Genomic DNA, 16,841 nt, shown 5'->3' on the forward strand with positions numbered 1-16,841 from the left:
TTTTATAACTCTCAAAATATTTCAAAATTTCAACTGAATACACCGCTTACTCTATCATTTTGATTATCCTAGGTTTTTATTTTGGGGCAAAATTTGACTAATATGACCTCAATGGACGTATTCATTAACTTATATGGCCTGAGTTCACCATTAACTTCACAGGTCCCCTCTGGTGGTGCTGTGACCTACAAACATGTTATTTTGTACTATGGGATCGTCTTTTTCGCTGGTGTTTTATATGCAAGTTTAATCAATGTTACATGAAACAGACAACGCAAATGCCGCAACAAGTTCGATACACAACAGAGGATGCCAGCAGAAATTCATGGAGTGACATCAACAACCAAGCCATTTGAAGATGCTCGGGGAATGGGCAACGACGACGAAATTGAAAGGATATTCCCCGACTAAACTTGTATTTTCCGGTGAAGTGACATGGATAAGAAATCATTTACACGTTTCATTCACAACTAAAAAGTTCGTGTCATCCGCGTGAAAAGGTTTGATACATTTCTAAGATTAAATTTACCGAAAGAGAGATTACACATGTCCTCGGTGATGCGAATCCTGTGCTCTAGGAAAGCATTCATGCATAACTTATTGCACGGGCTGCGGCTGACTTGAACCATCAGTTCCACGTCTGCTCCCAGCTATTCCCACCCCATTAGTAGTCGCCCAGTCACCGAAAGGAAGTTGATGATCAGGACCAGATGTAGTTGAAGATGATATACGTGTCGGGTGGTCAAATTTACAAGCTGGCCCAAATTTGCAAATGCCAAAGCGACTGTAATGTGTGCAAATGTTCTGATCCTGGATTTTGAAACAAATTTTGTGTGATCAATGACATGCAATCATGTAACATGTAATCAAACAGAGGCCCTCATCATCGAGGGAAGGCGAGACAACAATTAGTCAATAATCTTTATGATTCAGGAACAAAGTGAAAAAAAACCCTTTCTAAGGTCATATTCCGAAATCAGGAACTCATTACCAAACACGGTCAAAAGAAGAGCTTACTGGTCTCAACGGTAGGCCTTTGTCACTGAGTTCAGTGAATAGGGGGGCTACGGCGGTCTGAGTTTTTGGATGGTGATATTTGCAATTAGATTTAAACTTGCAATCTCCCGTTCTTAAGAAATAACTGCAATCAGGTTGGCCAGGTCTTTCTGGGAACTCTTCAACTTGATTCTGGTGTGGATAGTGTTTGTAGACGTTGGTTTCAGTCACTGAGTTGTTCATCATATATAGTGGACGTGCAGGCATGCTCCTTTCTGGTACATATGCTGGAGCCTAAAGGTGCAAACAGAAAAACAATTAGCATGACAATTAATATTAGGGATATCAGAAACTAATACGGATGCCAATTAACAAGCTTCGTACGCAGCAATATCAACTAAACAAATTACTACAACTATTGCAGACAGCAATTTGTCAAACTATTTGGAACTTTAAGTCCTGATCATAGGATAAAATTCATAGCATCTGTGCATGAGCAAATTATTAGTTGGGTTTTTATGACAAATGGTCCCTGAAATTGATCCATCCTATCAAGATGGTCCCTGAAATTGAAAATCAATCAATGTAGTCCCTGAAATTGGGATGTCTCAAATCAATGTGGTCTTTCCGCCTAAATTCCTTTAAAAATTATGTTATGTGTTGATGTGACACATAACTGGGTCCCACAAATCTAATTAAATATTAGCATGTGAATATAAAAATATTTAAATAATAGAAAACAAGTTTTAGTTTTATATAATTAAAAAATTTTAAATGAAAAAGAAAAAAGAAGAAAAAGATGAACAATTCTTCTTCTTCCCGTCCCACTCGAGCAATCACTACAGTCCCACCCCACCCCACCCCACTCTGTCCTGTCGCACATGTAACCGCAGTGGACAATATCCTTGCAGGTGCCAGTGTGGTCGAGCTGGAACCGGGTCCGGGTCTAGTCGGGCTAGGTCGAGTCCACGTCCTGGAGTGATTGGAGAATGGATTTCAGGAAGGCGACAAGGAGGTGCGAATCGTCGTCACTTTCTGAGTCGGAGTCTGAAACGAACTAAAGTATAAGAAGCCATTCTTATATTGCGATAAGATTCTGCTTGTTCATCAAATGATTGGCCAATCCAACAGGCAAAGCTCTTCGCAGATCTTCGAGTCAAAAAAAAACATAAACAGAAAGATAGAACGAAGAAGGAAAAACAGTCTTGGAAAACTTGGGATTCCATAAACTACCCAATCCCATACCAGCGAACGCCTCAAAACCAAGCCAATTTGAAGCCACACAATTCAACACGATTAGAAATTATAGAAAATTAAATAAATAAATAATATTTTTCCATTTCAATCGAATCCAGCACGAACAACAAGCCAGAAAGCTACAAGCTTGAAGCTTGAATCCCAATTTATTCATTTACTTCATCATCTTCTTCTTTTTTTCTTTTTCATTTTTAAATTTTTAATTATATAACACTAAAAACTTGTTTTCTATTAGTTAAATATTTTTATATTATTTAATTAGATTGGTGGGACCCAATTATGTGCCACATCAGCACATAACAGAATTTTTAACGGAATTGTGACGGAAGGACCACATTGATTTGAGACGCCCAAATAAAGGGACTACATTGATCGATTTTCAATTTCAGGAACCATTTGAGATAAAAACCCTTATTAGATTTATGAGCCAAAAATGAATAAAAAGCATGGCCAAAAAGTATAAGCAAGTTAAACATACAAAAAGATCTTGATCTCTTATCCCTCATAAACTGTTAACTAGTATACCAAAGTGATCACAGTTATTCAAACATGAGACTGTAAAAAAGGAGTGCTAAGTAAAAGTACCGGATAACCATTCCATTCTGAATTTTGAGAAGAAATCCCTTGAGGTGGTGGAATCATCATTGGTGTGTAAATTGGAGCCTCATTCAATGGCCGTGGTGCAGACCACGGTGCCACTGTTGATTGTGATGCAATTTGTAACAATGCAGGACCATCTTTGCCAAATCCAGATGGGGGCTCAGATCCTCCTATAGCTGTAGGATCAGGGTGGTTAAACCTGCAGTTTGATGCATACTTGCAGGAGCCATTTCGCATGTAGTAGGGACACTCTCTCTCACCCTGTAATAAGTAAACATAAATATTCACAGAAACTGACCAAGACATGATAATAGCTTTATAAAACCAAAAATAAAAAATAAAAAGCTAAGACAAAACCTTGAAAATGGTGATTACATATTAATTTCTCAAAACTTAGAAATTTAGGTATAAAGTGTATACCGGTCGAATTGGCAGGCCCAAAAAATTAAGCTCAAGAACTGGAGCTACAGAAGGTTTCAATTTGCTGTGGCTGTATCTGCAATCTGTCCCATACTTGCATCCCCCTGACCTCAAGTAATACTGCAACAAGCTCAAGTGTTGTAACATCATGAAACTGTTACCAGTCCACCACCATACACATTGCAGATATTTGAATATAAGGCACAAAGGGAAGAACTGTTACTGACATCTGAAAGCATATTTGTAATTACTTTATAAACGAAATAAGAGAACGTCGTGAAAAAAGCATACAATTTGATGAAAACCCATCCGGTGGAGATTTGCTGACTAGTTACCAACTTGCTATAGTTTGATCAAAACAGATCACTTGCCTCCCCATACGATATAGGCAAATAAAGTTCAAGATTTCAGGATTCTGTACTAGTTACAAGATAGAAGATTTTAGCTTTTTTATTCGGTTATGCATACCAACCTAATATTTTAGACAAACGGACTCAGAAAAAAACCCATCATCATAACAATGACCACTAGGATAACAAATACACGAACTAAAACATAATATACTGATTTGTGACATTTTGATCAAATAATTTCAGTAAAAACCATAACTTCAATTATAAAAATTTCAGAGAATCACAACAATAATAACCTTGCATTCCGTCTGGCTTGGATTCTCTGCCAACTCATCCTTATCCTTGACCCTTTCCCTAGGCACCTTCAATATGAACAAATCAAAACACCAGTAAACCGAAAGTGAGAACCAATAGCAGAAATGTTCTAATCATACAGTCTAAGCCACTCAGAGTTCGCCATCACCATTCTTTAACGCAAAATCTCATTGAAAATGTATGTAAACAAAAAGAACACCATTTTCAGCTACAGCCGTACAAATGCAAACACATAAATGGCTTTGCTGCAGAATTTCAGCTGAAACTAACAGAGGCTGGGCAAATATAAACAAAAAAATCCAATCTTTCAACTGAATAATCGAAAGAAAAGAGGTATACCTGGTTGGTTTTCCTACTAACAGGGTGATTAAACTTGCAATTGGATCCAAATTTGCAAGACCCGGTCTTTAGATAATACGAACAGTCTTCAGCTTCCGGCCTCACCGGGTACTGATATCTTCTGTTACTTTCCTGAGTTTCCTCCGCCTTCTTCTCCTCCACCTCACCTCCATCCTCCTCCCACCCCTGATTTCCTCCCCATCCTTCTCCTCCGCCTCCTCCGTCGCTATGACAACTCTGCTCACTCTGCCTCTCATTTTCCTCTCCGTTTAAAATCTCAACCTCTCTCTCACCGGAACTCTTCTCTTCTTCTTCCACTCCCTCCCCGCCCTCCTCCTCCTTCAAATCCAGCTTCTGCAACTCACCAGCTCCGTCCTCCTCCTCCTTCAAATCCACCTTCTGCAACTCACCAACTCCGTCCTCCTCCACCTTCTCTGTCGAATCCAGCTTCTGCAACTCATCAGGTTCTCCATCCCCCTCCTCCACCGGCTCTTTCAAATCCAGTTTCTGAAGCTCATCGAGGACCGCATGATCTAGATCAGATGGTGTGGGATCGGGATCCGGGGAGGAAGGCAGAGACCCCTGGTCGGAATGAGTGTGGTTGGTGCAGGGGTTTTCGGGATTTGGGGGAACAACAGAGGTTGCTTCAGAGAGTTCCATTCTCCCTCCACATTTCAAAACCCTAAATTTTTCAGATATGAAAATGAACTGACTATCTTTGACCGAGAGGAACGTAAAAATGGAGTTGGTCCGTTGGTGCGTGAAAAACGCTTTTGGAGGATTTTTTTTTTTCTTTCTTTTTTTAATAAGTTTTTAATGTGCATACAGAATAATTGACGTCATCTAGTGTATAATTTTACGTATTATAATAATAATGAATAATATGATTGATTATTTTTATTTGAGAGAAATTTACACGATATTGGCATATATTGGTATTGTGGCTTCTTGTGCCAATATACAAAGATGTGCGTAAGTTTTTTTTACTTAGTATTGTATTATCAGCACAGTTGTCAAAATGTCAATATACTCATGTCATATAAATTAGCACAATATGACTTGGTGGTGTATAACTGATATCTTATTTGTGTTATGTGATTTGATCCATAATTTTAAGTATTCAACTAACTAAGTACATGATTAAAAAACGAAAAACAGACAATTTTCACTTGTAGAAAAGGCCTTGTTATGCAAATAAAGAAAATAATACACATATTATAATATAAATAAAATAGAAAATTCTACAGCATGTATTTCTCTTATGTTAATACTATACTAGCATATGAGCACACACAAAGTATGTGAGAATTTATTTTTTATTTTTTTTATTTTTTAGAGATATGTCAGGATTACATGTAAGTGATGCTTTGAAAAAAAAATAGCAAAATTTGGTTTTGTGAAATTACATTTCTGCCCCATATTTCTTATTCATATTCTGTTTTAATTAGAGAGTTAAACTGGTAATTTCATAGAATTTTGATTAACAATGAATGTTTTATTAATTAGTAAAGATGTAACTGTATTCTGAATACACCGACAAAATTTTTAATATAAAGGGTTTTTTGTTGGTGGGTGGGAACACCCAAATGCAATGAATGGTACGTTATTGTTTAAGGTGTGTGAGAGTGTACAATACATTAAGTAATACGTTTTTTTTTCTTTTTTTTTAATTTTAATTTTTGGCTTTTTGTTCATATGCTGGCCGACCTGACATGTTGTTTATCAGGGGATTAGACTGTTATCCACGGTAAACGTCTCGTTATCAATAGATGATTCAATATCACACGTCGCATAAGATAAGATTCTTCAATTGACATGAAATGAAATGATCTGTTTTGGTTTGTCCTACACAGACAATTTATGAAAAGATTTTTTCCACCCGCCAACTGCAATCGTGTGCGGGTGATCAATTGATGTTCGTATATGCATTGTAAAGAACGTACTTACATTTAGATCAACGATCAGTCAATCGTGTAAATGAGTACGGCTGAACAAAATTGTTGACCGTAGATGCACCGTTGAGTCCACTTAGATCTACAATCAGTAATCGATCATACACCCACCTACGACTGAAAGAAGGGAAACAAAGCAGCTGAACTACTAGTACAGAGTAGCATGCATGTTATATCCACGAACCGTGGATCGGTCTAACAAGGAATCATGAAATGTACCATGATTTATATCTAGTAGTCTAACAACGTAACATGGAATTGCACCAGAAGTCTAACAACGTAACATGTCATGTTCGATTATTCGGAAATACATGGGCAGTAACTGCAAAGAAGCAAGTCTAACAAGATCCAAATGAATGACATTAGCATTTGAAAATTCAACTAAAACAGGATTAGCATGTGACCCTCTTCAGAGAAGATGTGCTTAATCTCCAAGCGTCTTTGTTGAAGCAAATGGATGGGCCAAATGAAGGCCCAAGGGAAATCAGAATCAATGGTTACTCTGAATTGCAATTACACTGGAAACCCTAGCCCTATCCTTCTCTCCTACCAACCCTAATTTGTCAATAGAAACAACAGATTCACTAGTCAAGTTACATCATTACATCTGTTTTCCATCATCAAGTCACTTCTTACTCTTCTTCGCCGAATGCCCGGTCTTGCGCTTATGACGGCTGAAATCTGACACAAATCGGAAGGTCTGTGCACACCCTGGTTCAGCGCATACATAGGGACGAGCACCTGTGTGAACTCTAATGTGCTCAGTGCGAGACCATGCCCACTTGAATGTCATTTTGCAACCCTTCCAAGGACACCGAAGGGGACGATCATCTGTGTGAACTCGGCGATGTTGCACCAGATACTTGTGCGAGAAGAATTTCTTTCCGCACCCCTTGACTGGACATATGTTTCTTTTGTGGAGGGAAAGCTCATGCCTCGAGGCAAAACTCATGGTACACCCCTCAAGATCACACACGAATTCTCCATCCTCTTCCCTCTTTGTTTCATTTCGGCCAGCCTGAGTCTTCCCTGCTGAAGCATTCTTTGCCTTTTTCCTAGCGGTTTGTTGCTGCTCTTTTGATTTGGTTCCAGGGACTTTTGAGGGCTTAGGAGCTCTTTTTCTAAGGCGCGTGCTAGGCCCACCTTCTGTCTCATCTTCAGCATATAAATCAAAGCTGTTCTGCTCAGACTGATTATTCTGCTCAGATTGATTATTTCGGAGCCTAGGTGTCTGCTTCTTCGTTTGCAGAGGGGTTTGTTGATTTCTCAGAGTGCGAGTGCCTTGTTTCAAAAGAGGAGCAGTTCCTTGTTTCACTTGGCGAGAGGTTTCTTGTCTCATTTTCCCACGGGTCTCTGGTTTGGTTTGCTTGTTTCGAAGATTTCTCTTATGCTGCTGAGAATTATCTTCCGGTGTTTCATCCAGAGAGGTATCTTCTCTCTCCATGAATCTGGCTCTGGCCTGCTTGCTTCTAGAAATGCTCCTTCGTTGCTGATGAGAACTAAACCCGCGAACATCCTCCGAAATCAAATTTTCTCTCCCAGTGCATTTAGTTGTCTTGCTTCTAAGGACCCTCCGCGGCTGATGAGAACTACCCTCAAACGAATCATCTGAAACCACATCTGTTTCCACTGGTTTGAATTGCTTACTTTTAGCAGTCCTCCTATGCTGCTGATGAGAATCAATTCCCACAGAATCATCTGAAACATCACTTCTCCCAATATACTCAACTTGCTCGCTGTGAAGAATCCTCCCATTTTGCTGATGAGAATCATCCTCTTGCATTGAATCATCTGAAAATGCATCATGTGTCTCAATACACTTGGCTTTCTTGGTTCGACCTCTCTCAATATATTTGGCTTGCTTGCTCTTAGGAAGCCTCCTTTGCTGCTGATGAGAGTTGTCATCTAATGAATAATCTGAAACTGCATCCTCTTTCTCAAAACATTTGGCTTTCTTGGCTGTCCGAGTATCTGCAGTCATTTTCCTCTTCCTAGCATACTTCTTAACTGTCTTCTCAGTTCTGCGTGTGATTTCTGATTTTACCTCATCATCCTCTTCTGGCATTGCCCAAGCACGGAAGGACCGCTCTTCTTCATCTTCTGCTACTTCTACTTCTTCCTCAGGATCCCTTTTTACTAGAAAAGAATGAACTTGATTCGACATCCATACTTTACCACACCATTTCCCTGCCACTACCTTTTTTGGCTTGCCACCTCTCCTCCCATAGACATCAATTCTTGTTGGTGAACTAGCAGGAGAGCTCCGGCCAAATGCTTTGTATATAACAGAATTGTATGGCATCTGCTTACTATAAAGATGAGAGCGGCTAAGGCTGGCACTGTAGAAGAGATTGATCCCCAACTTTACAGCCCAGTCCCCGTTCCCAGCAATGGCATCCTCGCTATCCAGAGCTAACTGAATCCTCGTCTCATCTTCCTTGGTGGCATTCATGAATGCCATATCATTCCAGAGATAACTTATTCCCAGCTCTTCTGCCATTGATTTGGCTTCCTCCTCTATCCTTGGGTAGTCTGCAAATGTTTTTATTGATAATCAGAGAGATGATTGGAGGACAAATGCTTCCCCATAGCCATAGCCATAAAAATGGTTGGCTACTTAAAAGTTTGAAATGTTCCAGACAAGTAAATAAAACAAGCCAGCCGAAGAACTTCTTGGTGTAAACAAGACTGTAAATAGCATGTATCTAAGTTTCCTTTCCATAGCAGTTCTATTTTTTTGTAAAACAAATTCCACCAAGCAAAGGAAATAGTATGGATTCATAGTGGCCGACATACGAATATGAAGTCAGTACCATCTTGACACATCAGTGATACAGTACTTAACAAAACCTTTTCGTTAGTGACTGATAAACTGATAACGGTATAAATTAGAAAAGTAACTCTACCCATCTCGTATATATTCGTGTTTAACGGAATTTGCTAAACAGGTCAAAGTGCACAGAATCGAGGTGAACAGTAAATAAAAGAAATAAGCGAAGAAAACTATTATTATACAAACTTTCTAGGGCAACAGCGCACCTGGATGACAAAGGAGCAAAATATGGACACCTCCAATTGAACGAAGCTGCTGCTGAACCTCTACAGCATGCTCAAGGCAGAAGACATGCATTCTAGAAGAGTCTTCATCGCATCCTGGATGACATGACGTGTTTGTTTTCTGTATTGGTACGATAGCCTTACCAAAACCTGTTGCTGTGGAAGCATAATTATTAGTTCCGAAATCAGCAGAGCTGTCAATGTCTTGATGGCTGGTATCCTTGAAATTTGCTATTTTACGTCCATCTGTAGCATGGTGATCAAAATTTTGGAGACAAAGTTCTTTCTCACAATCAGATCCTGCTGACGAGGGACTGTGAACCCCACTTGTACCACCATAAGGAAGACTAGCACTTTGGTCCCTATATCTACTTTCCAAAGAACAGTTTGTCACCTTCGGTTCATCAGAACAGACAGGAGCATCTATTTCAACCTGATCTTCCTCCAAGTCAGATGAATTTCCATAATTCAAAGCTAATAGACCAAGAGCTGAAGTCTCTCTCGGCATTTCAGTATTTGAAACCACTTCATTTCTTTTATCAACCACCTGGATTTGATAATTACCAGAGTGAACAGGCACATCATATAAACCATTAGGGGCATTGTTTTCCTCCAATCCTGTTTTTGACAAATAAACAAATTAACATTCAACACATAGAATTCTATTAAAAGGCAAAGTAGAACCATTATATATACAGAAAGACATCTCCAGAGGAGACAGAATAATATGCAGGTCAAGTGTATACAGGAACTCGAACAACACTGATTGTACTCAGATATAGATACAACATAACAAATATGGCTGCCTTAGTGTAATTCAACTTAAGAGTATAATAGTTGGTGCATCTTTCGAAGAGTTATGGGGGAAAGGATAAATAAGGGGTGCCTAGTTGTGTACAGTAACAAATGTAAGTTGGGCATTTCATCCCAGAGATTGCATAAACTATTGGAAAAGCCAGGCTTTACTCTTAACTGCGAATCAACACTAATTTTCAACTAACAGAAATTTATTGAAAACTACAACTTACGGATAAGCTTGCCTTAGTTCACATGGAACAGTAGGTACAATAAAAATGATTACTTAAGCGAATTGTGCCCTACTTTCAGGTCATATTTTAGACGATCAATAAAAGAAGAATATCCAAATGGAACCAACCTGTGCAAGGAGCATTATTTGAAGTAACTGGATCCCCAGTTACACCCGAGAACGCCTTACTACCCAATCCAGATCCAACAACCCAATCATTGAAAAAGCTACAATCTGCTGACATAAGATATCTGGCTGCTTCTTCTGTTGGTTGAATAATAGCAACACAAGCAAAGCTCAAAATTCCACATGTAACACAAGAAAACAGTCTCTGATCTGACAACCCCTCCCCTTCGACATGACTTTCTCTTTCACAGCTCAAGTTCGACCTCTTTAAATGCAGGCCGCATACATTGTTACATCCACTTAAAGAGTGAAGACTATTACTTTCACTTAGAGATGCAAGTTTTCCTCTCACGGAATAGAAACCTTTAACCTGCTGCCCTTCTATCATGAGACCATCAGAAACTGAACCTGAGGATTTCATTTCTTCCTTCAGATTGTATGAGCCCGGCGAAAAGCCAGGGTTTACTCTTGACTGTGAACCAACACGTAATTTTGAACAAACAGAAAGGTCTGAAGAACTTTGGGGTAGAAGGACAATTGGTGACCCCTTTCCAAGAACATGAAGCAGGTCATTATTCTGAATGACATCCTGTACAAATAACTCTTTAACTACTATGTCTCCTTCACCCTTTCTCTTATCTTTCAGTCGAGAACTCCGTGGTTCAGAACTTATGCGTGCAGGCATTCTGCAAGGAGAGCATTAGATAATTGAGGGATCTATACACTTAACCACCCGGTTTATCTTTTGAATCTACAACACATCTAAGTTCATTTAATAAATTATAATAACTTTGTGGCATGTTTTTCAACCAATTTATATTCTTAAACGTGCTTTTTCCTGAAATATAGAAATCCCTATTTTCAAACTCAATAAATTGGTCAACTAATGTGTGTGTGTGTGTGTGTGTGTGTCTGACTATATAATTATGTAATTAGGTAGAAGGGATGTCATAAAGGTCATGGACAAACCTTGAACACAATGCTAAAGCAAGATCATAAAGTAACTGAAAATGAGACACCATTGGTGGATAATTGATTGAAGCTCGTCGAATAGCAGCATCTTTTGCAACCCTCAACCACTCAGGAGTTGCAATGTTAGCTGCCTCCGCAAAATTAAATCCTACGTAAAATTTCAAACAAATGATACAGTTATCTTCATTTATATAAAAACAAAGACAAGAACAATGATTACTTAATTCTAATAAATTAAAGACTACTGCTCTCTCACCATGACTGAATCCAGTGTGATACGCTCTTGGGAAAGTCACAACAAAGTCCCCAGCATTTTGCACAAGCCTGATTAAAACAAATTAAAGATGTAAGAGATACATGGAAGCATTGACACCACAACACCGAGGTACTCTAGGAATGCTACAGGCGACTTCTACGAAGAACAACTTGGCAATTTGCATACATAACTTTCCAGGGAAGAAAAAATTCCTATTCTTATATCAAACAGCAAAGGTAAATATGAGCTGGCATAAATCAAACAGGTTCACGTTGATGATTCTTTCAAAAATTAAATCAAAGCATAACTGATAGCATCACTGGCATTAAAGGCAACAAGAGGACATTCAGAAGTAGACAGAACAACGATGAAAGAGTTACCTGCAGCATGGAACTCCTGAACTGACAAATACTTCAGGCGCCATCACAGTCGTCTTCTCGCCAAGGGTTGAAAAGGTAACTGATGGAAGACATATTCTAATAAGGGTTAGTCGCTCAAAGCGTATCCAAAACCAATCCAAGTCTACAATGACAAGTCACGGCTTTACATTGCAATTCTTAGCGTACAAAGAAAATGAAGTAAGAACAAACACTGCAAATTTGTAAAAAGGAATGCAAAACGAGGGCAGCACTGACTCTCAAAACTATGCATCAAATTTCAAAAAAATACTCAAAATCAACCACTCTTAGTTTTCTAGCAATCCTTAATTAATATCCTGATACTGTACTTGCAAGTCGAAAGGTCAGTTCAGGCATAACAGACCACCAACCCTAACTAAGAATGCACTCTCGTCGGCGTAAAAGTCATCCATTTTAACAAGTAATACTTCCCACTCTTTGCTTCCTAACAAAGGCAACTTAAATGAACAACATCCCATAGATTCAGCACCATTTCATAACAACATCAAACAAACAGTGTAATGAAAGTTTCAGAAAAAAGTTCAAACAAAACAAAACACAATTAGAAACAGAGGATCAGCCAGTTTCACAGTCCACTGTTTCAGTCCTGTAAATATTCAACATTGCCCTGAACTCACCAAGAGGATTGATCTCTCCCGCATAGCCCTGTACCCTAACAACCTCCTCGAATGCAACCGCAGCGTCCCTCGGCACACCATACCACGTCTTCCCTGCTCCCATATGCAGATAATTCAAGCTGTGCAAATCATGGTCCTCCACATGCCAAGCAAACCAGCTGAACAACATAGCTATATACACCATCGGCGAAGTAACCCCCGGAATCTCCTCCTTCATAAACCTCAATAACGACCCTTTTGACCTCGACACCCCCCTCATATTCCAAGCAGTATCACCAAGAGTCACATTGTCCCCTGCATCTTTACTAGTACTACTACTTTTCCTCGCACTCACTGGCACAAAAGCTGAACCGGGCATGTCATTCGCATACTCCACCGAAAAGGGTTTATCCACAGTCGCCTTCCAGTAAAGGGTTTCAATTTCCAGCGGCGAAAGCCCTCCCTTCTTGCTACATTTTCTCAAGTAACTCTTCTCAAAGCTCTTAGCCTTCGCTTCAAATTCCTGGAAAGTGTAGTGCTCGCCACTCTGCCACACGGGTCGGTGCACGGGCCGTGGCCTCCGAGGGCAGAACCCGATCTGCTGCTGCCGGGTAGTGAATGTGGGCTGGGATTTCGGGCCCGAAGACCCCAAAACCCCCGCCCGAGCAGCCAGTGACCGGTTCAAGTTCCCAATTGTGGTCTTCTTTGAGGAAGGCGGCACCGGCGGCACGATTTTGCAGATTCCGTACTGGGAAGCCTCCTTCTCGATTTTAAAAATGTAGGCAATCGGATCTTGGAACTCCGCCCAAGTGGGGTGGTACTCGGGAGCTACGGGTAGGGTTTTGAGCCATGGAAACACTTCCGGGTTCGCCTCTGCAACCAACCCAGAAGAAGCGGCCATTGAAACAAGCAACCAAGCAATCCGTGTGAATTTCTGAGATTTGGGTTTGATTCAAAACCCCATTTCGGGTAGGGAATTGGGAAGCGGAAGGAAAAGGAGTTCAGATTCTTCGGTGCTTCATTTGGTTGTTTTTCTTGGTATTTTCCTCTGTTTTTCTATATTATTCGACAGAGGAGAAATGAGAAGAAAAAATAGTGAAAATTTGGGGCAGGGGAAGAGGCAACTGAGGACAGTGAGTAGTGTGTGAGGGAGACGTGTGAGTGGTGTTGTATTCTGGGTTGGTACCCACTTTCCCAAATGACATTGTTTCTCAATCTTTTTACATTTGTACCAATTTTTTAAAATTTTCTTTTTGGTTTTTAGTTTGAGAATTGGTCACTTGGAGTCAAAATAACAAATTTCTTTAGTTGTTGTAATTTCTAGGATGACCTTTGTGACTTTTTCGTTTGGATAATTTGAAAAGAAAATAGAATCGCTTTTTTGCATTTACATTTCATTCTTACCCTATAATGGGTGGTTGGATTGGATGTGACGACTCGTCCTTAATTTTCTATGTAATTTCTTCTCAAGCGTGTAAATTGACATTTATGCTCAGGTTGGCAAAGTGACGTGGACATGTTTAGGCAGCTTTAAATTATTTTTCTCGTTATTGTAATTAATTAGTATTCGTTGTTACAATCGCGTGAGCGCGAGTTAGACCCGAATCGGATTCACAATGAAAAAAGTTACGTTACGTTAAAGTACGTAAATGACGGGTAGAATTGTACACAAATGCGTGTTAATTCATTAGTGTTAGAAACACTGTTTTGGATAGATTTCATCTGATTACTTTTCTACAAACCCTATCCTTTTTCTTCTTTAAAACAGGACCCGTGCCTTACTCACTTTCACCAACCAATCAGCTTTTTTCCCCAAATCTCTCCCCCAATCAAATTTCCCTCCTCTCTATCCAATCAGAACTCGGCATCGGTCTCTCTTTCATCTCCTTTTTTTTCTCCCTCACCGTAACTCTATCTTCTCTGTGATCACCAAGAACGCATATCAAAACTCATAGATCGAACCTCCAACTAGCACCATCGTGTTCCTCTCGAACTCACGAACACAACCATACCAACCGATTCTTGAATAGTTAAGTTTTGAATGGTCAACGTAAAGCAACTCGGAAGATTCGACTTGGACGAGTTTACTCCGACATGATCCCGGTTGAGTCACGACGTTTTGAAGGTTGTAGGAGCTTCCATTCAACTCCTTGAGGCCTTTAGTCAAGGTTTGAAGAAGCTTTAACATCGGAACAAGTGAGTTTGAGGAGTTGAGTTTTAGGCCAAGACTTTCGAACCATTTTCAAGCCATTTCCCGTCCATTTTTTTGACTCCCAAAAGTTATAACCTTGTTCATCTCCTCAAGATCTTCATTTCCATATAAAGTTGGTCAAAAATGGTTAAGAATTGAGTAAGTTATGCAAGTTTGAATTTTCCCCAGAAACCGGCCACTTTTTTCAGATTCTGGTGAAACTAGACGACGGCCAGCGGTGACCCATCGGAGAAGACGACAAATATTCCATCAAACTTTACGGAATATTCTAACGGCGTCAAGTTCCGTTAACTGTTTAACGGAATATTTTGTCAACTCTAACGAAATATTCCTGTCTTATGTCATATTCTGCCAGGTGCGTGTGGCCGTGGGTTGGGCAACGCGTGACAGCGTGTCCGGCCTCCGGCCGACAAGTGGTTGATACGTGTGGGTCCGTGACTTCAAGTTGAACATTTTCATATATTCAAACCTTTCATTTGAGCAAATTATGGGGAGTTTTTCCTAGTTTTTTCGTTTATGTGTTAGTTAAGTAATTATTATTAGTTGTTTCGCATATAGGGGAAACTTACCTTGAGGACGTACGTGGACAAACGAGACTAGGGGACTACAATCCATCGACATACCAGTGAGTGGGCATTTTTATTATATATATATATATATATAAACTTTATAGTTTCCACAAATACTTTTAAATTGATTTATCCATATTATCCCACGATTTACTTAATTTTAAAATGTTGTTATGTGGTTGAGATTTATCTCGTCATGGCATATTCATAGGCATTTTACCTGCTCATAACTATTGTACTATTGTGAAATGCTAAAGAAATTCTACAAGACGTGGAAATAAGTTTAGGTAAGTTTATTGTGTTGATTGCAATCATTGAATCATTATGGCATGCATATATTCATGTAGTACTCATCATTGTTGCACCCCGGTGTTAGTGCTCCCATCTCGGGTTAGGGCCAGTCATTCACGTGTATGTTCACCTCCCGCACTGCACGCTCACCTTGGATCCAAGTAGGTGTTAGCCCTGTCGTATAAGTCGCATTAGGCGACTCCGACTCGTAGGTGACCGCACATAGCTCTAGTCTTCACGTGATCGTAGCACTATAGCGTATATTATTACACCTAGCCATGTCGTACGGGTCACATTAGACAACTCTGACTTGTGTGCTAGCATAAACTGATGAGCAATAGGTGCAATCGTACAAGCCATATTAGGTGACTCAGACTTGTGTGCTAGTATAGATTATTGAACACATAATTATATTTATATTGCGGATGAGACATTGAGCTGTGGCATACTTCTGGTTTTAATGTTAGCATGCATTTGATTTAATATTTATACGTAATATGATTTTATGGAAACTATACATGTTTTACAACGAATGGTTAGTATGTTTAGAAAATAAATGGATTTTACAAATCTTGATTTTTGTGCCCACTCAACCTTCTGTTTTTCGCTCATCCAGGTCCTAGATAGCTGAATCACTCTGTGGTGTGCAAGGATTTGACAGCGATTCTAACATATCTCCATTTTAACATAGGAACTTATTCCCAGTTGTGTAATAAGTGCTTCTTTAGTTTGACTGCTTTACCCTTATGTTATCTATGCTTTGAACATTTGTAGTTTATGGGTTCTACCCTCTACTACAAACTCACTTTAGTAGTTTAAATAAGTTCTATTTTCGGTTTTAATTTATCCACATTTTTCTTACATCACTTACACTTTTGGTTACATCACATTTGGGTGACAGCCAACATGCCTCAACTCCGGTCGGAGTGTGTCATTGGAACCGTGTGATGGTTCGAGAACGGTTTCATATATTCTTCGCATTCATCTTCATCCTTTTGTTACCTACAAAACTGAGAAAGTGGTAAATATCCATCCAACCCATGGTTAATGGGAGAAATTTTTCAGTGTGCCATGTACATAGCCC

The 16,841-nt window shown here is 39.5% G+C and overlaps 2 protein-coding genes across 2 annotated transcripts; both read right to left on the reverse strand.

Annotated features, from left to right (window-relative positions):
- Positions 1-438: 438 nt before the first annotated feature.
- Positions 439-5,023, reverse strand: LOC103926746 (zinc finger CCCH domain-containing protein 67). The gene is made up of 6 exons (XM_009335614.3): positions 4,281-5,023; positions 3,923-3,988; positions 3,274-3,393; positions 2,839-3,114; positions 1,018-1,290; positions 439-810 (listed from the first exon to the last, which is right to left on the reverse strand). The coding sequence occupies exons 1-6, from the start codon at positions 4,938-4,940 to the stop codon at positions 598-600; spliced, it is 1,608 nt and encodes a 535-aa protein (XP_009333889.2). The 5' UTR covers positions 4,941-5,023; the 3' UTR covers positions 439-597.
- A 1,546-nt stretch (positions 5,024-6,569) lies between these two features.
- LOC103926744 (lysine-specific demethylase REF6-like) lies at positions 6,570-13,821 on the reverse strand. Its single transcript, XM_009335613.3, has 7 exons — positions 12,707-13,821; positions 12,051-12,129; positions 11,671-11,738; positions 11,412-11,562; positions 10,446-11,128; positions 9,272-9,907; positions 6,570-8,764 (listed from the first exon to the last, which is right to left on the reverse strand). The coding sequence occupies exons 1-7, from the start codon at positions 13,584-13,586 to the stop codon at positions 6,858-6,860; spliced, it is 4,404 nt and encodes a 1,467-aa protein (XP_009333888.2). The 5' UTR covers positions 13,587-13,821; the 3' UTR covers positions 6,570-6,857.
- Between the last annotated feature and the right edge of the window lie 3,020 nt (positions 13,822-16,841).

This window comes from the organism of the source record quoted next, unplaced genomic scaffold (genome assembly GCF_019419815.1).
Source record: "Pyrus x bretschneideri cultivar Hongxiangsu unplaced genomic scaffold, Pyrus_bretschneideri_v1 Contig3, whole genome shotgun sequence".
NCBI lineage: Eukaryota > Viridiplantae > Streptophyta > Magnoliopsida > Rosales > Rosaceae > Pyrus > Pyrus x bretschneideri.